The sequence below is a fragment of the Gadus morhua genome, chromosome 5 (genome assembly GCF_902167405.1).
Source record: "Gadus morhua chromosome 5, gadMor3.0, whole genome shotgun sequence".
NCBI classification, from domain to species: domain Eukaryota; kingdom Metazoa; phylum Chordata; class Actinopteri; order Gadiformes; family Gadidae; genus Gadus; species Gadus morhua.
In genome coordinates, this window is record NC_044052.1 from 21722526 (window position 1) to 21744484 (window position 21959).

General features: G+C 45.9%; 1 protein-coding gene and 1 long non-coding RNA gene across 5 annotated transcripts in view; both read left to right on the forward strand.

The window, feature by feature from the left end:
• The window catches only part of LOC115543652 (uncharacterized), a 3172-nt gene extending 2122 nt beyond the window's left edge, over nucleotides 1-1050 (forward strand). Inside the window, exon 2 of the long non-coding RNA XR_003976736.1 lies at nucleotides 1-1050. This exon is cut by the window's left edge and continues 134 nt beyond it. This is a non-coding gene — a long non-coding RNA (uncharacterized LOC115543652).
• Nucleotides 1051-6211: 5161 nt separating this feature from the next.
• Nucleotides 6212-19938, forward strand: LOC115544396 (uncharacterized). 4 transcript variants are annotated; one of them, XM_030357321.1, is made up of 12 exons: nucleotides 6239-6578; nucleotides 7070-7514; nucleotides 7870-7987; nucleotides 8182-8271; nucleotides 8369-8469; nucleotides 8608-8709; nucleotides 8947-9073; nucleotides 9201-9302; nucleotides 9511-9582; nucleotides 17820-17903; nucleotides 18336-18454; nucleotides 19391-19918. In XM_030357321.1, exons 1-12 carry the CDS (start codon nucleotides 6530-6532, stop codon nucleotides 19524-19526), a joined length of 1545 nt encoding a protein of 514 aa, XP_030213181.1. In that variant the 5' UTR covers nucleotides 6239-6529; the 3' UTR covers nucleotides 19527-19918. The 4 variants fall into 4 exon arrangements, with proteins under 4 accessions (XP_030213179.1, XP_030213182.1, XP_030213181.1 ...); XM_030357319.1 differs by lacking the exons at nucleotides 7870-7987; nucleotides 8182-8271; nucleotides 8369-8469; ... (2 more) ...; nucleotides 9201-9302; nucleotides 9511-9582 and adding exons at nucleotides 15894-16020; nucleotides 16399-16491; nucleotides 16608-16708; ... (1 more) ...; nucleotides 17171-17300; nucleotides 17417-17518 and having other exon boundaries at nucleotides 6212-6578; nucleotides 17748-17903; nucleotides 19391-19938; XM_030357322.1 differs by lacking the exon at nucleotides 9511-9582 and having other exon boundaries at nucleotides 6238-6578; nucleotides 17748-17903; nucleotides 19391-19920.
• Nucleotides 19939-21959: the final 2021 nt, after the last annotated feature.

The window sequence follows — 21959 nt, forward strand, 5'->3', positions numbered from 1 at the left end:
CCGGACGCCACTGCAAGCGCCGAAAACCTCATCAAACAGACAGCAGTGAAGCACTTCCCCTCGCCACCACCAAAACTAAATGTGTGTGTGAAGTGGATCCACATCTGAATCTCTGAAGGATCGTCGTTAATTCTTCTGTTGAATCAAACCTTACGCTGCCATTGATGTGTCTCTCATTGCTCCTCAAATCAATATTCAAAAACATTCCCGATCTAAACGTTGCCTCGCGTTCTATAGAACATTGTGGAGCTAGTATTGTGATATGCATATGTCTTACTTTATTTTGTATTCATTTATTGATATAGCACCTTTCAAAACAAAGTCACAAAGTGCTTAACAATAAGAACAGATAATCAAAGACAATAAGAGCAATGCAAGATATTACAAGATGCAATACATTAAATAAGATCCAAAACATCAAAAAAGATCAATAAGAAAACCAAAAAATTCAATAGTTCACTAATGCCATCAAAAGCCAATAGATAAAAGTGAGTCTTAAGAATAGATTTAAAATGGGGTTTTCCTGCCTTAATCAAAAAAAGACAGATGGATCCATGGTGGAAGTCATTACATGACTTACCAGTGACTTCATGATGGTCTGTATTCCTGTAAGGGAACATGGTGGTCACTGATCAGTAATACATGTTTTAGCAGTATCAATACCAACCTGTACTACTAGTCTTCATTAATATACATTTAATATACAAATGTAGAATCATTGCAGAGTTTACTGCCGGCCACTATGGGATAGTATTCGATTAAAGACCGCTGATCGGTTCAGTTAGGATAACATAATTCATGTAAGTCCATTATCATTCTTTATTAGGCTATAGCTGTTGTTGACAAGGTTGGTTAAGTTCCTGATAATATTTTGTTAGACATGTGCATGTAGGAATTGTAGCTTATGTTGTTATTTTAGGTATTGCTTCAGGGCTTCTTCATCTTTGTCATTCAATAAGTAATCCGACATCGCGGAGTGTATTTCTTCAATCATGTTTGGTTAATGATCCATTTAGACTTATACAAATAAATGAATGTTTTGGATACTGACCAGTTAATCATTACCTAAAGGCGTATGACCAGAGAATGTCTAATATGAGGAGAATGGGCACTCGCTGGTTAGTTCCGGTTTTCTGGACTGGTTGCAGTAATAATCTCTGTCCACGCGGGGCGCTCGTAGGCGAGTCCAGAATGAATGGGAGCCTATGGGGTTTTATCCTCAGAATCCACTTTTCTCACGATGTAATTTTTGACAAGTAATTTGAAAGTTGCGTTCAAAAGGTGGGGCTAAAATAATAAACTCAGCTGAATATTGCATCATTTAAGGTCACGTATCTGTTCTAAAAAGGTGTTAAAAAAATACGATGACGCCACACATTGTCATACTGTCAGAGGTACTGCTTTACGGCAGTTTCTGAAGCAGTTCCCGCAACGATAATACCAGCTGTTGGATTGGCCGTTTCTCAATTCCTAGCACGCGTACTACGGACTCGATGACTTGCAAGCACGTACTTGGCAAGTCCGTACTTCAAGCACAGACTTGCGAGCACGCGAGTACATACCTGTGCATAGAGTTTTAGTGAGCTAATGTAAAAAAAAAGAAATGCGCCATTGTTTTACTATAAGCCTACCTCTCCGCTGGCCCGGGCACCGTGCGGGCCTCGGGACCCCGGCCGGGGTCAGTGAAGGTGGTCTGGTGGTGTCTCCTCATGGGGGAGCCGGACGGACCTCCGGACGGACCTCCGGTCGAGCGGGGAGCGACGAGGGTGGAGCAGAGGGCTCAGGGAACACATTCGGACACCGGAGCGTTCATTCGGACACCGGAGCGTTCTGGGAACACATTCGGACATCGGAGCATAGATGGCGCCTCCAGTGCGGTCCTCCTCCTCCAGCTTGGCACCGACCAGCCCAGACTACCGCACACCGGTACATCCACCAGGTGGCCAGGAGGAGGTAGTGCTGCCTGCATGCGGAGCTGTCGTTCTGGTCCCGTACCCCCGGTCCTCTCCACTCCCTCCCAGCTGCTTAATACCACAGCCAGGGCCGTTTTAAGGAATTTGGGGGCCCCAAGCAAAATGGACATTGAGGCCCCCCGCCGCAAAGCCTACAGAAACCACAGCATAGCCATACAGTTTAAGTTCCCACACACTTTATATAAATAAAAAATGTTGACAGTTCAAATACTGCTGTTGCATATACTGGCATCCCAAGCCAATGTTATACATTGACCTACTTGTAGCTTAACATAGCATTTAAGCATTCTGCTGTTTGAGAATTAGACAGACGCACCTGGTGCTTTAAAAACACTGGGTGCAACGGATCACAAAACTCCCGGTTCGGATCGTGTCACGGTTTTTGAGTCACGGATCGGATGATTTTCGGATCAACAACAACAATAAAGATTACAAGACAAATGTGACTTTAAATAAAATATTCAAATGTGTAAAAACAAAATAAAGTGAAAAATTAGGTAATAATCCTGCTTCCTTTAAGCATTGTCAATATTTAAAAACTGGGGAGAGTTTAGAGTCTACACTCTCCCACACAGTTTCTGTCGTGTTTTATATGGCATTTTGTAAATCCATTGATTTCGGTTGGAAGACTCATTGCTCATTGCAAGGGGGATTGGTTGTAGTCTTTTCGCTCGGTTCTAGCCCTACTGTTGATACGGAGAACCGAGTGAAAAGACTACAACCAAACATAAACATGTCCGGTTCCGGTTCCGGTTTCCGGTTAAATGGGATATACGGAACGCCAAATAAAACACAACAGAAACTGTATTTCGCTATGATACTTGATGATGTTGTTAATACCGGAATTGTCCTCTAAACATGCGCTGATCACGTTTATTTATCAGCCGATCCGCGGATCACTTCTGTCCCGAACCGTGAGGGTTGATCTGTACGGATCACGGGTGAACCGTTGCACCACTAGCTGGCGTGCATGAATACAACTAGACATGAATATTCCAGTCTGCTTTGATGGACGAAATTTATCGTGTGGTTTTCCTAACCCACATTTGGTAAATAGATTATCACGGTGGAATAGTTAGTATAGCAGAGATACTATGCCACTTTCATCAAAACCGATTACAAAGCTATAGTAATGTCATGTCATTAACTACGATAAACAGTGATTCTGGAAGAGATCTGCGTCTTCCTTATAACGTTAATAAACATATTAAAGTATGTAACCATATTCCATCCGTTCGAAAAAAAAGTTGCACTATTTGAACTGTTCTTTACACGCAGCATTGGCCGTCAGGCAGGTAGCTATGCTAACATAATTATTTTGTTGTATCGTGAACCTACGGACTTCAGTGGGGGTTTCATTCCGTCTGCGCACGGCACCTTCTCAACGATGATCAATAATCTTCCTCCCACTCAGGGTGAAAATGGTAGGTCTTAGCTCGTTTCCCCTCAGCCATGCCAACGTTTAGGAGTGTGTAACTACTGTTGACGGCTTTCAACTGCTGTTAACAGCACATGCGCTACCGCGCGTATATGTCCCGCGCAAATTTTTTTTTCTTCACCCCTCGCGATCGACTTGGGATCTGTCGGCGATCTACTGGTAGACCGCGATCGACTGGTTGGGCACCCCTGATTTATAGCATATCATTTATTATTTATATGGTTTATACCGTCTGTTTTTTTTGCCCTGTTCGTACTGTTTGTCTTTACTTTAGTATTTACCTTAGCGTCTATTTTCGTTTTTATTCGTATACTTTGTATTATGCTGGGCTGTTGTAACTTGTAACAAATGACTTTCTCCTCCGTGGGATTATTAAAGTTGTTATATATCTATCGATCGATCAACTCAATTAGGATTAATTGACACGTTGCCGCACCACAGAATCAATCAGACGGTGTTGACGTCGACAGTGATTGGCTATTTTAGAACAGATCATACTCGAACAATTATGGTGGACGTCACTTCGCAACATAATGTAGTCCTACATGTATTTGACTGAAGACCTATAATAAATCATTATCTTCATGTTCATATATACGTGTGTGTGCGCAGGGCCGTGGCACCAAATCCTGGGCCCTGTATACAAGAGGTACTGATGCCCCCCGCCCCCCCCGAATTCCCTGCAGCCCCCTGCGCTGAATTGTTGACAGGGGGGGGGGGGGGGTAGAGAACAATTGTTGACGGGGTGGGGGGGACCGGGGACGTGACAGTGTGCGACTCCTAACACTATGGGCTGGTGGATAATTGAAAAGAAATTGTTAGGGGTGAGGGTGCAGGCAGGCAGGTAGGACCCAAACGCAGACGGTATGAGGAAAACGGCACTTTAATCAAACCTAAAGGCTAAGGCACAGGAATCAGGGAACTCGGGAGACAACAGGGAACTCGAGAGGGAACAAGGAACACGGAACACGCAGGACTAACAACCAACACTAACCACAGCAAACCACAATGACAGCACAACGAGCAAAGGAAAGACGAGGGCTTAAATAACAAACACAACGAGGAACAGCTGAGACACATTAGGGGAGGGAACAGTAATCAACACAGGAGGGAAACACAGGGAGACACCCACACCCTGACAGTACCCCCCCCTTAAGGGTCGACTCCCAGGCGACCCACGACAAGCAAAAAACAAAGAAAGTCAAACCCAAAACGGGTGGGTGGAGGGGCGCCAGGAGGGGGGAATCAAAAAAAAAATGGACTGCGGCAGAGCCGAGGGACGTCAGGCGGGCGGCCAGAAAACTGCCCCAGGGCATGGCAGGGAGCCTCAGGCGGATGGCCTGGGGGGCAAGCAGAGGCAGAGTGAAGGCGGAACCCTTCAGGAGGCCGGCGGCAAGGACGATGAGGGCTCAGTCCCTCATGAGGCCTGCAGCGGCACGGAAACCCCTCTGAAGGCCAACAATGGCGAAGGCGGAAACCTTCAGGAGGCCGGCGAAGACGAGGTAGAGGGCGGGTCCCCTCAGGAGGAAGGCGAGGTGGAGGGCGGGTCCCCTCAGGAGGAAGGCCAGGAAGAGGGCGGGTCCCCTCTGGAGGAAGGCCAGGAAGAGGGCGGGTCCCCTCTGGAGGAAGGCCAGGAAGAGGGCGGGTCCCCTCTGGAGGAAGGCCAGGAAGAGGGCGGGTCCCCTCTGGAGGAAGGCCAGGAAGAGGGCGGGTCCCCTCTGGAGGAAGGCCAGGTAGAGGGCGGACCCCCTCTGGAAGGCGGGACCCCACAGGCAGGAGCGGAGGGCGGGCCCCCTCCGGCAGGAGAGGAGTGGGCTCAGGAACCGGACAGGGTTCAGGGACCAGAGTAAGGGCGGGAGCTGGAGTGCCAGGAGGAACCGGGTGGTACCCCAAACTCACCACCCCCACTCTGATTGTCCGTAAGGGAGGAGGCTGGTAGCTGGGAACCGGGGGCAGAGGCAGGTAGCTGGGGATCAGAGGCTGAGAGCAGGAGCGTGGAGGCTTAGGCCGGTCACCAAAGTCCGGTGGCAGTGGCATGTAGCTCTCCGGCCAAAAGGTTGTGGGGTTGAGCAGCTCGACTGCCCACTCGGGTAAGGCGTCCTCCAACTCTGGCCTTGACGCTACAGCCCTGCACATACGCCCCAACACAGCCTCCTGCTCCTTCCTGCTGGGAATGTTCTCCCAGCCATCCATAGCTAGGATTATCGTCACCAACAAATCCTCCAACTCACGGAAAAACAGAGCGTCCGCTGGGTCCAAACTTGGTGCTGTCATTCTGTTGGGGTGAGGGTGCAGGCAGGCAGGTAGGACCCAAACGCAGACGGTATGAGGAAAACGGCACTTTAATCAAACCTAAAGGCTAAGGCACAGGAATCAGGGAACTCGGGAGACAACAGGGAACTCGAAAGGGAACAAGGAACAAGGAACACGCAGGACTAACAACCAACACTAACCACAGCAAACCACAATGACAGCACAACGAGCAAAGGAAAGACGAGGGCTTAAATAACAAACACAACGAGGAACAGCTGAGACACATTAGGGGAGGGAACAGTAATCAACACAGGAGGGAAACACAGGGAGACACCCACACCCTGACAGAAATACTTTTTTTTTTCTTTTTTTTTATTGCCATGGGCCCCCCCTCTGCCTTGGGCCCCCCCACAACTGTCCACCTTTCCCCCGCAGTCCGACGGTCCTGTGTGTGTGTGTTTGTCTCATTTATTTGTGCGTGTGTCTACGTGTGTTTGTCCTTGTGTGTGTGTGTGTGTGTGTGTGTGTGTGTGTGTGTGTGTGTGTGTGTGTGTGTGTGTGTGTGTGTGTGTGTGTGTGTGTGTGTGTGTGTGTGTGTGTGTGTGTGTTCGGATCAATATGGCGTGCACGTAGAGGCTGTTTTCCAGGCCTTAACCAATCAGGACGCAGCAATCGAGCTCATTCTACAAACCGAAAGTTTCTATCGCGAAATCCAAAGGATGTGGTCGGTTGATGCAGCTATCCTTCACAAGCACAGCCGGAGCCCGAAGCGCAGGAGGTTATTTGCTGCACACAGCAGTTGGACCGAATCATCCCGAGAAAAAAATATCTTTCTATACAAATAAATAAACAAAAGAAGACGGACATGGTTCCATGGTGGAAGAAAAGTAGGTCGGCTACCTCTGCTTCTGACGGTAAGGCTGTTTCTGGTGTGTTCCACAGATATATGCGTATTTGTTTGTCTTTGTGTGTGCCTGTGTGTGTGTGTGTGTGTGTGTGTGTGTGTGTGTGTGTGTGTGTGTGTGTGTGTGTGTGTGTGTGTGTGTGTGTGTGTGTGTGTGTGTGTGTGCGTGCGTGCGTGCGCGTGCGTGGGTGCGTGTCTCTCTGTATGCGTGTGTGCACATGTGTTCATGTCTACGTCTATTTCTGACAAGCAGGTGGTCTCTAATGACCACAGAGGAATTGCGTCGTCATATTGCTCAGAGCGACTTCGGTGTGAATCCAAATGGGTCGAGTCCACAGCTTGGAGCTGGGTTTAAATCCCATCACGATGTCAAAACCGGCCTGGCCTGTTTCTCCAGGCCAGGCGTGACAAAAACAGACACACAGACAAACAAGCAGCTCTCTACAGACGCACTGCTCGTGTGCGTGATTTCTCGGAAACGCTTTTCATTTCCATTCACAGAACCAGCGGATCATGACCACGCCCCCGCTGCGCAGACATCCACCAAAGTGCAGACGGAGCCCCAGAATGAAGACCCACCGCCGGCTCTGGAACATCTGGACCTGGAACAATTGGCCGCGGTTCTGCGTGTGTATCCGGACGCCACTGCCAGCGCCGAAGTCCTCATCAAGCGGTCCGCGGAGAAGCACTTCCCCTCGCCGCCGCCAGGGGGCGACATTGTGTTAACCTCGGAGCTGCTTAAGGAACACCTGAACGATGTGAGGCGGGCCGTGCACAACGAGCTGCAACGGCTGATACCTCTGCGCGAGAAGAACAAGAACCTGGCCGGTCTGGTGCCGTCGTACCACCGACGCGCGATGGACCTTGTGCACACCCTAGTCGAGAGAATCTCGGCGTCACAGCAGGCCTTTGTGCTTCTGGAGTGGCTCTGCAACGCCTACTTTAGGTTGTCTGCCTAAACACAGACGCACACACGTACACACACAGGCACACGACACACAAACTACACGAGTAAACGCATTCAGACATACATCCATGCATCCATACATCCATACATCCATGCATCCATACATCCATACATCCATCCGTACATACATACATACATACATACATACATACATACATACATACATACATACATACATACATACATACATACATACATACATACATACATACATACATACATACATACATACATACATACATACATACATACATACAGAACCTTGTTGTTAGACCTGTAGCTCTAGATAGAACCTGTATCTGTGGACCTTAACACCCTGGTTGTGTCTTCACAGTCGGGGGTTCCTGGGAGACCCAGACTTCAGTGAGAACCAAGAGAGGAGTTCCGTGGACATGAACCTGTACTCTGAGACGGTCGTATGCGTCAACCAAACCCTCCGGACCACACTGGAGGTAGGAAGACATGCTGCAGGAACTAGAACACCCCCAAGATAAAATGGTACTTATTATACTATTATTAATCAAAGACAGGCCATCAATCCCACATCTCTCGATTGCTAAACTACCTTTTAGTTAATCTCTGTCATAACTAACAAACGAACAGAGGATAGGCGGGCCTAGATTCATCCTTTCCTGTTTGATTGCAGCGGGACGTCCAGAGTTCTCTGGATGAGATCATTAAGCGCCAGGGATCAGAGTTTTGGAGGTCCTGGGAACTCCACACAGACGTCATTAAGGTACAGGACGGTTCTGCACATTGGAATAACGTGAATACTGTGTAGAAACATATGAGCAGAATATATTGAGGATCCAAAATATGCTTTTTTGCTGAAGTGCATCGATGGACCGATTGTCAGAGCGGAGTCCATCAGTGAGAACGTGCAGAAGTTCACCCGGCAGGTCTGCTACCTCAAACTCCTGGAGTTTCTAGAGAGGCATGTCGCCCTTTTCTTCCTGACGATTGGTGTTTCCATGGTACCGTTGTGGCTTTGCACGATGCTCGTTGTTAAGTTGTTTGCAGTCGGGTTCTTTGGCTGTCAAGAGGCCTTAACGAGTCCTCCTTCTGGCTGTAGGTTCACAACGGCCAAACAGGAACTACTGAAAAGATACGACAAATCTCCCAAGATGATCGTGGAGACCTGCCTCAAGACACTCAACACGCTCCACGGCCTCGTGTGAGTAAAGGCCCATGCCTCATGCTACATGCTACATACTAGAGTGTGCGAGCATCTGATCAATGTTAACATGTCTGATCCATGTTGCATGTCTGATGTCAACATGTTTGAAGCATGTGAGCATGTCTGGTATTGTATTGTATGCATTTTTTGTATCAATATTAGATGCAATATATATGTACAATATATATTGTAGGATAGTTTCAACGTGTATCAATAAAGGTTCTTGTTCTGCAGGAGCTACATCCAACCCTCCACTGATGGAGGGACCAAGGACCTCCCAGCGGAGACCCTGTCCTCACTGAGGGCATTGGAGACCGCCGCCAGGACCCCCATGGGAGAGGCTCTCGTTACGATCATCAAGGTGCAGAGAAGAACCGCTACCGCTGTTGTAGTGTTGCTAGCCAGCAGCTACGCTCATCGTGTTACACTAAATTCACCTGAGAGGACAATAACCAGTTTATAAAACCTGTGGTTGTGGATTCCCTCAGGAGCGCCTGAAAAGCCATTTCAAAAGCAGAGAGGAGGATTTTTTGCTGACGGAGATGAAGGAGATGTTCAGTGCTGAAGACTGTTGTCCAGACGTCCAGAAGGTAGAGGGAGACTTTCACTGGATCTCCTTATCTTGAGGTCACGTGTGGTTGGACCTCAGCTGTAACAATCTCTCTCTCTCTCTCTCTCTCTCTCTCTCTCTCTCTCTCTCTCTCTCTCTCTCTCTCTCTCTCTCTCTCTCTCTCTCTCTCTCTCTCTCTCTCTCTCTCTCTCTCTCTCTCTCTCTCTCTCTCTCTCTCTCTCTCTCAGGAGGCTCTTGACCTGGCCTATGAGCAGGTGAGTGCCTTGTACCAGCTGAAGCTGGCCAGCAGCAAGAAGAAGGAGCTAGAGAAGCGATGGGGTCGTGACGTGGGTCAGAAAGTAACTCAGGACGCACAACATCTTCATAAGACCTTCTCAGACCTGGTGAGGGCCCGGGTACAGCACAGTACTTCACACTCAATGGTTCTTACTGCTTAATCTACCGCAGTACTTACAGTGTGTGTGTGTGTGTGTGTGTGTGTGTGTGTGTGTGTGTGTGTGTGTGTGTGTGTGTGTGTGTGTGTGTGTGTGTGTGTGTGTGTGTGTCTGACAGCACCCTGGTGTCAGACAACAGAACCATGTGCTCCTGAAGGTGGAGGAGCTGATCCAGAGCCAGGACGTGGACTCAGTGAAGCTCACCCTCTCTGAGATGATGCAGCTCTGCCAGTCGGAGTGAGTCCCCTAAAGGGTCTCCATCTTCGTCTCTCTTCATCTTTCTCTTCATCTCTATGTATCTCTCTCTCTCTCTCTCTGTTTCTCTACATCTCTCTTAATCTCTTTCTTCATCTCTCTGCCTCTCTTTGACTCGTAATATCTCTGTATCCCTCAATTTCTCTGTATCTCTTCATCTGTTTCTCTTTGTCTCTCTGTTAGTCTTCATCGCTCATCTTGCCTTTGTCAATTTCCTCTCTCTCTGTAGCTTTTCTCTTTATTTCTCCATGTATATCTCCATGTGTCTATCTCACTGTATCTCTCTTCCTCCATCTGTACCTCCCTTTAAACTCGGTCTCTGACTCTCTCTATCTCTATGCATCTCCATCCTTTAATCTATAATTCTCATTTGTATTTCCATCTCTTATCTCTTTATATTTTTCTATCTTAATCTGTTTCTTTCTCTGTCTATATATCTCTCTTCAGCTTTGTCTCTCTCAGTCCTAATACCTTTCTATCTCTTCTCATCTTGATCTCTCTACCTCGCGCTCTCCTTCTTTCTCAAAATTGAACAGGCTTTATTGTCATGGAATATGTTACTTTACATTGCGAGAGTTCAGAAAGTAGAACAAGATACAACGTAGGAAATAAAGTATTGAAAGTAAAACCTACCTTATTTTTCATTAAAACGTCAAAAAAACCAAGTAAGACAATTTATTCTCAACACACAAGGAAAGTAGGACTGTAATATTATCTCTCTCTCTCTCTCTCTCTCTCTCTCTCTCTCTCTCTCTCTCTCTCTCTCTCTCTCTCTCTCTCTCTCTCTCTGCTGCAGGGAATCTAAGAAATGGTTGCCTTCTCTGTTGAAGTGGAACGGCCTTTCTGGAGCTCAGGTACAGGAGGTCCTGGAAGCAGTTCAGGAGCCGAACACCAGAGAGACCAGAACATTGTTCTCATGTATCCCCATCTAGCGACCAGTGACACTAGTCGGACGATGGTACCAGATTAGAAAACTCTGCTGGCTGAAAACAATACAAATGCATTAAATAGGTTAACGTACGCGTTAACCTAGGATACGGTATATTTATCATTTACGTTTACATTTGGGGAATTTAGCAGACGCTTTTAACCATTACGTTTTTTCAGAAGAATGTCAAACAATATATCGCTGTCGTACAGTTACAGTACAGTACAGGTACAGTATCGCTAACAAAAACTCATGATGCATTCTGATATATTCGGCTCTATTGTTGTTATTTATTGGATGATTTTAAATGAGAACATTCACAATCATGTTCTCATGATTGTGGGGATACATGAGAACATTGTTCTCATGTATCCCCATCTAGCGACCAGCGACTCTACTCTGCCGATGGTACCAGATTAGAAAACTCTGCTGGCTGAAGACAATACGAATGCCTTAAATAGGTTAACATACACGTTAACCTAGGATACGGTATATTTATCATTTACATGTACATTTGGGGAATTAAGCTTTTAACCAAAGCGACTTACAATAAGTATGTTTTGTCAGAAGAATGTCAAACAATATATCGCTGTCGGTACAGTTAGGTACCAAAGCGACTTACAGTAAGTATGTTTTGTCAGAAGAATGTCAAACAATATATTGCTGTCGGTACAGTTAGGTACAGTTACAGTACAGTACAGTTACAGTATCGCCAACAAAAACTCATGATGCATTCTGATATATTCTGCTCTATTGTTGTTATTTATTGGATGATTGTAAATAGTTAATGTCAATGAATCAATAAAGTTTGCGAAGCATCCATACAGCAATGTGTGTTTATATTCTCTCAGACCAGCGGAACTGCCCTGGTCAAGTGACATTAAGACTGCTGCCTAAGACCTGATCGACCCTCACACTAGGGGTGCGCACGGGTACATGTGTAACCGGTTAGTAAATCATAACTAGGTTATGGGGAGCTAGGTTGTTCGTTCAGCATTCTGACAGCCTGTGGATAGAGGTTGTTGGTCTGTCCGAGCGGATGGAACGGTATCTTCGTCCAGAGGGCAGTCGCTGGAAGAGATGGTGCGCTGGGTGGAACTCTGTGGCGTAAATATCGACGGTGCAAGCGATGCGCACTGCACCGGGGCCCAGACTGCGCCAGCGGGCACATGGAGGAAGAAAAAATAAATAATCGCCTAGGGTGGCAAATGTGTCGGGGGCGCCCTCTGGTGGCGTCCTTCATTAATTAACTAAATTATGCGAAACCCTCACCGTAGCAAACATGACAACGCGATTCGTTTCCCCCCCCCCCCCCCCCCCCCGATTGAAAGTGGAGGGCCTCCTGTTCTGCCCTGGTGCAGCTGGAGAACCACACTTGTAGTCCGTAGGTGAGTACGCTCTCTACTGCACAGTGGTAGAAGTTGACCATCAGTCACTGTGGAAGTTTTGAAACTACACGCTCTATAAGACTCAAACAACATTCCTTTTTTTTACTACAAATAATGTTTTTATTTATAGTGAGGAGGATTTGGGGGAAGTCCCTTATTGGCGCTGTGATGAAGTCATTCAAATGATGTCGTTAAAACGGCATCTGTGTATAATCTATGTTCTTTTTTATTCAATAATTCATTTCTAAATTCTGTCTATTTTGATATTGTTATTAAGTATAATATTTAGTTTTTCATCCTTGGTTTGGCGTCCGTAGGGAACTAATGTACATACTGCGCATGCGTTTAGCCCGGTTACGGGCTGAGGTGAAGAGGTGTGTCCGACTACAGGGACTTTCAGAGTGCAGCCAGGTCACCATGACGACGGGAAGGGAGGGAAAGCGACTGAGTACCGGTACCTGAGTGCTGGGGGAGGCCCCCACGCACTCAGGTACTGCAGGGATGTTGATCGTTGTTTATGGATGCGTCAACCTAACTAGAATAACAAAGCCTCCATGACCAACTTTGAGTTTTATATATTTGTTTGAATGGTTTTGACTTGGCGCAACAAGTGTTTAGCCCAATGAAACAACCTGTGTAAGCTACATATCAACCAGGACGCATATAAGGAAACAAAGGTAACTAAGGACTCGGAAAATCCCTCGGCATACCGTGATGCGCTATAAACACCGCGACTCACTGCTGTAAACACCGATGGGCGCGCACATCAAAGCTATAAAAACCGCAGGTCGGGAAACTCACCGCTATAAACACCGCAGGGAGCGCACGGTGCGCACCTCATAGCCACACTTGGACTTCGGACCTCGATCCTCAAAATCTCAACATAAAGTGAATTCAAGAGAATTAAACTACGATGGATTCGAGGAAAACAAGCAACGCCTCTGCGTCTATAGGTAAGGTTATAGCGCACTTTTTCTTATCTGACCTCTGATGTGGCGGAGTTCCGCCTCTGGATCGTATCCGTCAACAAAAGGAGGATCGGGAATGAAAGTGACAGAGTTGACCAAGATTTTCAGTTATCATTATTTTATCTTCAGGACAACAGTGAGTGTGAAGCAACACGGACATATAGACAGACATCCGTAGGCTACGGCACCACAACCAACAGGGACTAATTAATAAAACGATAATTTATAACACGATATAAGTGACCAATGTGTCTGATAGACGTGGAGAATGTTCAAACGAGGAAATTATATTATTTTATAATCTATCATATCAGATAAAGAGTGATAGATATGATTACCTATGTGTGGCTGTGATCACACCTGGCATGAAAACGCATTTATGCAAATGAACTCGAAGTCGAAGGCAATGTACGACAAGAAGAGGAAGAAACCTGACGTGTAAGAGAATAACAGCTCGGCTCAGCAAGATGCCAAATAACAGCACTATTCTTATAGGCCTATAAAATAATACAATATCATGAGGTCTAATAAGCCTACTTAACAGTCCTGGATATAGAACAGTAAATTCATATCAGCACTTATGCGCATTTTCAATTTTGCATAAAAATATAATGCATCCCTATGAGTCTGATTGTATGAAAAGAACGATTCATCGCTTCTGAAGTTCCTGCCGAAAGGACTTCTGGGACGGCATTACGTCCTTTCCATTCGTAAGGGAAAAGGCAGGCTGCATTCCAAATCGCATACTTTTTAGTTTTACTTCCTACTGCAGCTACCCTTACAAAGTACGTATGCACACAGTATAAATACAACTGGAACACACTACAGGTGATTTCACTGATCAGCACACCTGTAGGGCCACCCACGTATCTTCTGCTGCGCGAGGATTGTGGGGCAGAATGACCTGTTGGTTTGCTAACTGCGAAGAGCGACCAACGGAAGATGATTAGGGACATACAGAAGAAAAAATTGTTTGTTCTGAAAAGAAATTCTGACTTTATTCTCAGAATCAAGTCAGAATTCTGTTTTCTTTTCTTCTTATGTGTGGCCCTAATCCTCTTCCGTTAGCGACCTGATGTAGTACAACATTCTGGTATTTTTGGCATTCTGCATTTTCGGCCTCCACAAGGTAGGCCTACTACTTGCTCTCAAAGATCCTCGAAGATCCGCATCCCCACTCCGAGACGGTACCCGCGGCGCCCCATGTGCCGGTCGACGTTGATTTAATCACCACCCCCATCACATCCTTAGGCCTATGTTACTTTTCCAGAATATCTTCAATGGAGATGGCTCGACCTTGGATTTGGCTGTTGATTCATTTGCATTTGTGGATGGAAGCCATCTACTGCCAACTTGTCCCCCCACATGTGAATCTGGGCATGGAAGTATGAAAGCACGATGGGGAGCTCTCCGGTGGTTCACCGGGTAGAGGGCATACTATTAAGGCCTAGTCCTAACCGCAGCGACCGGGGTTGCTGACCAGAGTCCTCTCTCTCCCATTCCATCCAGTCGTACTCACTCCTCAATAACAAGGATAAAACATTCAAAATTAAATCTTAAAAAAACAACAATGGAAGCATGTCTCGCGAGTCCAGAGGTTGAAGGTGGGGTCTGCAGAATTGTGAGCACAGCTTCACATGTGACACTTTTCCTTTCCGTTCACAGAACAAGGCCATGATGACGACTCTTCCACCTTCTTGAGCCCCACAAGAGCTGAAGAGACCCAGATCGACGGCCCTTTCCCCGCTCTGAATCATATGGGCCGAGAATTACTGGTCGAGTATCTGCAAGTGGAACATGACGCCTCTGCCAGCGTTGAAGACCTCATCAAGCGGTCAGCGGTGAAGCACTTCCCCTCGCCGCCACCAGGGGGCGACGGTGTGTTAACCCCGGAGCTGCTGGAGGAACACCTGAACGATGTGAGGCGGGCCGTGCACGACGAGCTGCATCGGCTGAACCCTCTGCGCAAGAACTACAAGGACCTGGCCGGTCTGGTGCCGTCGTACCACCGCCTCGCGATGGAACACGTGCACGCCCTCCTACCGAGGATCTCGTCGTCACAGCAGGCCTTTGTGCTCCTGGAGTGGCTCTGCAACACTTACTTTAGGTTGTCCGCAGCGCGCACACACTTTTCAGAACCATGTATTTAACCATCGCTGTGGCAACCCGTCAAACACATACGCATGACATAAAAATGACATATGTACAACCGTTTGTTAATACTGCACCTTGTGGAAGAGGATTTAACTCAACTGTGGTGGTTTAGTCTGTAGCTATACTGGACAAGCCATCTTTTCCAGTATAGCTACAGACCTAATCAAGATAAGATATGCTATTATTAATATTATTAATTATTAAGATATTATTAATCCCAGACAGGCCACCAAACCCGCAACTCTCCAATGCTCAGCTACCTTTGAGTTAATCCCTCTGTCGTAACTAACAAGCACCCCTAACTAACCCCTAACTCTCTGTAACTAACACCCCTAACGTACATACATACATACAAAAAGATAGAACCTTGTAGTTAGACCTGCAGCTCTAGGTAGTACCTTGTTAGACCTGAAGCTCTAGATAGAACCTTGTAGTTTGACCGGCAGCTTTAGATAGAACCTGTATCTTGTTGTGCCTTCACAGTCGGGGGTTCCTGCTAGACCCGGAATTCGGTGAGAACCAACAGAGGAGTCCCGTGGACGGTTTATGCATGCACTTGTACTCCGAGACGGTCGAATGCGTCAACCAAACCCTCCGGACCACACTGGAGGTAGGAAGACATGCTGCAGGAACTAGAACACCCACACAGGGTTAGCCTCTTCACCGGTTCCTGAAACCTTGAGGCTCCTGGAGCATGTTGGTACTGACCATCGACTGCACCTTGTGGAAGAGGATTTACTCAACTGTGGTGGTTTAGTCTGTAGCTATACTGGACAAGATGGCTTGTCAAGTATAGCTACAGACCTAATCAAGATAAGATATGCTATTATTAATATTATTAATTATTAAGATATTATTAATCCCAGACAGGCCACCAAACCCGCAACTCTCCAATGCTCAGCTACCTTTGAGTTAATCCCTCTGTCGTAACTAACAAGCAAACAGAGGACAGGCTGGCCTAGATTAATCTTGTCTTGTTTGACTGCAGGAGGATGTCCAGAGTTCTCTGGATGAGATCTTTCAGCGCCAGGAATCTAAAGAGTATTGGAGGTCCTGGACACTCCACACAGATGTCATCGAGGTACTGCGGACACAGGACGGTCCTGCACACTGGAATAACGTTAATATGTACACACGTGTGTAGAAACATATAAGCAGAATATATTGAGGATAAATAATATGCTTTTTTATCTGAAGTGCATCGATGGACAGATTGTCAGAGCGAAGTCCATCAGTGAGAACGTGCAGGAGTTCACCCGGCAGGTCTGCTTCCTCAAACTCCAGGAGTTTCTAAAGAGGTATGTCGTCCTTTTCTTCCTGACTATTGGTGTTTCCATGGTACCGTTGTTATTAAGTTGTTTGCAGTCGGGTTCTTCGGCTGTCAAGAGGCCTAAATTTGTCCTCCTTCTGGCTGCAGTTTCAACACGGCCAAACAGAAACTTCTGAAAACATACGAGAAAGATCCCAAGCTGAAAGAGAAGACCTGCCTCCAGACACTCAACACGCTCCATGGCATTGTGTGAGTAAAGGGCCATGCCCCATGCTAGTATGTGCGAGCATCAGATCCATGTCGGCAAGCCTGATGTCAGCCTGTCTGATCCATGTTTACATGTACTTATTTTACATGTCTGATCCATGTCAGCATGTCTGATGTTAACGTGTCTGAAGCATGCTAGTATGTCTTCTGCTGTATTGTACACATGTATTGTGTCATGGTAGGAAAGTGTCACGGTATATCAATAAAGGTTCTTGTTCTGCAGGAGCTACATCCAACCCTCCACTGATGGAGGGACCAAGGACCTCCAAGCGGAGGAGACCCTGTCCTCACTGAGGGCATTGAGGACCGCCGCCAGGACCTCCATGGGAGAGGCTCTCGTGAAGATCATCAAGGTGCAGAGAAGAACCGCTACTGTTGTTGTGTGTTGTTAGCCAGCAGTTTACGTGCTCAGCTAATACCGTGCTGACCAGGACCTTCTAGAATAACCTGTGGTTGTGGATTCCCTCAGGAGCGCCTTAAAAGCCATTTCAAAGACAGAGAGGAGGATTTTCTGCTGACGGAGATGAGGGAGATGTTCAGTGCTGAAGACTGTTGTCCAGACGTCCAGAAGGTAGAGGGAGACTTTCACTGGATCTTCTCCCTCGTGTGGTTGGACCTCAGCTGTTGATCAATCCGTGTCCTCATAACATCAGGTGTTGGATTAGCTGTTTTATGACAATCTATTTGTTTTAATTCTCTCTCTCTCTCTCTCTCCCCCCCCTCTCTCTCTCTCTCTCTCTCTCTCTCTCTCTCTCTCTCTCTCCCCCCCCCCCCCCCCCCCCTCTCTCTCTCTCTCTAAGGAGGCTCTTGACCTGGCCTATGAGCGGGTGAGCACCTTGTACCTGTACCGGCTGGTTGTCACCAAGAAGAAGGAGCTGGAGAAGCGATGGGGTCGTGACGTGGGTCAGAAAGTGACTCAGGACGCACGACATCTTCATAAGACCTTCTCAGACCTGGTGAGGGCCCCACACACTTCAGTCAGCCCTGCTCCGACCGTCGTGTAACGCAGGGCTTTGTGTCCGACGTCTGGAGCATGGAAATCTCCTCTCAGTGTGTGGACAAAGACGAATGAGCGTGGGAGTGTGTCTGGATGATCCTGTTACAGTGTTACAAGGTCCATGCTACCCACCAACTTTAACATTAACTTTGGTACACTTTGGGCAAATAGGTACTAAGTTCAGTACGCGTTCATGTGATTTGACAATTGAGTACAGAACAGTACTGCAGTACTTCTTAATCCGTCCTTACCATCCGTTTGCGTGTGTGTGTGTGTGTGTGTGTGTGTGTGTGTGTGTGTGTGTGTGTGTGTGTGTGTGTGTGTGTGTGTGTGTGTGTGTGTGTGTGTGTGTGTGTGTGTGTGTGTGTGTGTGTGTGTGTGTGTGCGACAGCACCCTGGTGTCTGCCAACAGAACCATGTGCTCCTGAAGGTGGAGGAGCTGATCCAGAGCCAGGATGTGAACTCAGTGAAGATCACCCTCTCTGGGATGATGCAGCTCTGCCAGTCGGAGTGAGTCCTCTACAGTATCTCCATCTCCATCTCTCTCTCTCTCTGTCTCTTCATCTCCCTCTTCATCTCTCAGAGCATCTCTTCAACTCTCTGCCTGTCAGCATGTCTGATCCATGTTAGCATATCTGATCTATCTGTCTCCATCTCTCTGCTTCTCTTTGTCTCTTTATCTCTCTATATCTCTTCATCTCTCTGTACCTCTTCATCGCTCTGTATCTCTACATCTCTCTGGTTCTCTTCACCACTCTGTATCTATACATCTCTGCATCTCTTCATCTCTCTTCTTGTCTTCGTCTGTTTCCTTTTTCTCTGTAGCTTTTCACTTCATGTCTCTATTTCTCCATATATATCTCCATATATCTTTGTCACAGTATCTCTCTTCATCCATCTGTACCCCCCTCTAACCTCTCTCTTCATATCTCCTCATCTATGTCTCAGTCTCTCTTCCTCCATCTTTTAATCTATAATTTTCAATTGTATTTCCATCTATTATCCCTTTGCATTTTTGTTCCATCTTAATCTCTTTTTCTTTCTGTGTCTGTGTAGCTCTATTCACCTTTGTCTCTCTCACTCCTCATTTCTTTCTATCTCTTCTCATCTCTCTCTCTCTCTCTCTCCCTCGCTCTCTCCTTCTTTCTCCGGATTCAAGATTCAAGCTTCAGGCTTTATTGGCATTGAAAATGTTACTTTACATTAATAGAGTTCAGAAAGTAAAACAAGATACAATGTAGGAAATGCAGTATTAAAAATGCAAATGTCCTTTTTTTTATTAAAAGGTCTAAAAAACAAAGTACGACAATTTAATTCTCAACACTCTCTCTCTCTGTCTCTCTCTCTCTCTCTCTCTCTCTCTCTCTCTCTCTCTCTCTCTCTCTCTCTCTGTCTCTCTGTCTCTCTGTCTCTCTGTCTCTCTGTCGCCCTGTCTCACTGCTGCAGGAAATCTAAGAAATTGTTGCCTCCTCTGTTGAAGTGGAACGGCCTTTCTGGAGCTCAGGTACAGGAGGTCCTGGAAGCAGTTCAGGTGCCGAACACCAGAGAGACCAGAACATTGTTCTCATGTATCCCCATCTAGCGACCAGCGACACTAGTCTGACGATGGTACCAGATTAGAAGACTCTGCTGGCTGAAGACAATATGAATGCATTAAATAGGTTAACGTGTACGTTAACCTAGGAAACTGTATATTTATCAATTACATTTACATTTGGGGAATTTAGCAGACGCTTTTAACCAAAGCGACTTACAATAAGTATGTTTTGTCAGAAGAAGGTCAAACAATATATCGCTGTCGCTGTACAGTACAGTACAGGTACAGTACTCTGTCAGGACAGTAAGGTAGTTACAGTACAGTACAGGTACAGTATGGCCAACAAAAACTCCCATGATGCATTCGGATATATTCTGCTCTATTGTTTTATTCATGGTTTAATTTATTTGATGATTGTAAAAAGTTAATGTCAATGAATCAATAAAGTTTGCGAAGCATCAATACAGCAATGTGTGTTTATATTCTCTCAGACCAACGGAACTGCCCTGGTCAAGTGACATGAAGACTCATGCCTAAGACCTGATCGACCCTCACACAAAGCACTCTTACACAAATTTGCTTCTGGTCCCGGAAGTAAATTTCCCGTTCATTTTCTCCATTGACGTTTCTTCAAATCGAGTTTCAAGCCTGGAACCAAGCCAATCATTTGTCATGGTAGTAGTATCTATCAAACATTTGTTTAGGAGCAAAACTATTTTTGGAAAATGAAATAAAAAACAAAGGTACAATACTGTGTACTTTTGTATTTTGAACGAGTGAGGAACAACTCATCCCATGAACCACGACAAATATTTTTTCGCAATGGTCACACCCCAATAGATTAGAACGTTTCTTACATCTTAGAACCTTTGTCATTATCATATTTTTTATATTGTTAATACAAGTTGTGTCATATAGTTTGTGTGTTCAAAGACGTGTTACACTTTAGTAGTGTAGTGCTTTTAAGCGACATTGCGAATAAAATAGTTTTTTCTAAAAATGCAAGTTCCCGTCTTTAACTTATGGCTTCTACAGCAGCATATACCATTGTTTCACCATACGGCTCATTGTAATCACACCTTGCATAGTTACGACATAATGGCTTTTAATCTAAACCTCTGTGGACAAAATTAATGGGATTTTTACTTCCAGAACTACACTGTTGCGCTCTTTGTTTTAGGCAAGGCAAGGCAAGGAAAGGCAAGGCAAGGCAACGTTAGGCCACTTTATTTATATAGCACTTTTCATACACGAGGCCGACTCAAATTTCTTGACATAGAAACATCGTCATACAATAAAATAAAGTAAAAGAGAAATGTACTAAAATATATAGAAAATAAAGGCAAAGTTAAAAAAAAAGCATTTTAGACAGTGCATTGTATTAAAAATCAGATCAAGTCTCTCTGGTACCCAAGTCGGGACTCCAACCCGACCTTAAGGAACTTGGTCCTTTCTCTGGAACTCCAACACGGCGTAAAGAAACTTGTTCCTAATTTTACTGCAAATAATGTTTTTATTTTTAGTAAGGAGGATTTAGGGGAAGTCCCTTATTGGTGCTATGATGAGGCCATTCAAAAAATGTCTTTAAAACGGCATGTGTGTATTAGCTATTTTCTTAGTAATCAATAATTAATTTCTAAATTCTTTCTATTTTGTAACTGATACTATCATTTTTTTATTAAAAAAATAATATACATATAATATTTAGTTTTTCATGCTTGGTTTCGCGCCCCTAGCGACGTAATTTACATACTGCGCATGCGTGTACCACGGTTACGGGCTCAGGTGTAGTAGAGGTGTTGTGTCCTGTAATGTGGACCACGGGGACTTTCGGAGTGCAGCCAGGTCACCATGACGACGGGACTGGAGGGAAAGCACCTGAGAACCTGAGCGCTGGGGGAAGCCCCCACTCAGGCACTGCGGTCACGGGAAGTGGACCTTTGTAGATAGATGCGACAAGCTTATAAGAATTATACAGATGTTTCATTGAATCCATAATCACCTTTAACATCACTTCCTGGTTTGGACCAATATCCAACATCAATATACCCACTAAACAGAATAATCAAACTGAGCAGCAAAAGAATCGTGTGTGTGTGTGTGTGTGTGTGTGTGTGTGTGTGTGTGTGTGTGTGTGTGTGTGTGTGTGTGTGTGTGTGTGTGTGTGTGTGTGTGTGTGTGTGTGTGTGTGTGTGTGTGTGTGTGCGTGTGCGTGTGTACGCGTTTGCTTATTGTATGCAGGCTACTGTTTGGGTATGGACAGACACACCCGGCTGCTCCTCCACATGTGAAGTTCCTAACGGATGAATAAAGTTCTTTGAATTTAAATTTGAATAACAATGCCATGACCGACTTTGATTGAGTTTGACTAGGCGCCCTAAGTGTTGACCGAGAAACAACCTGGTCTAAGTTTACCAATCAGGACGCAGCACGCTACATAAATCCCCCGGCATACCGTGATGCGCTTGCGCTATAAAC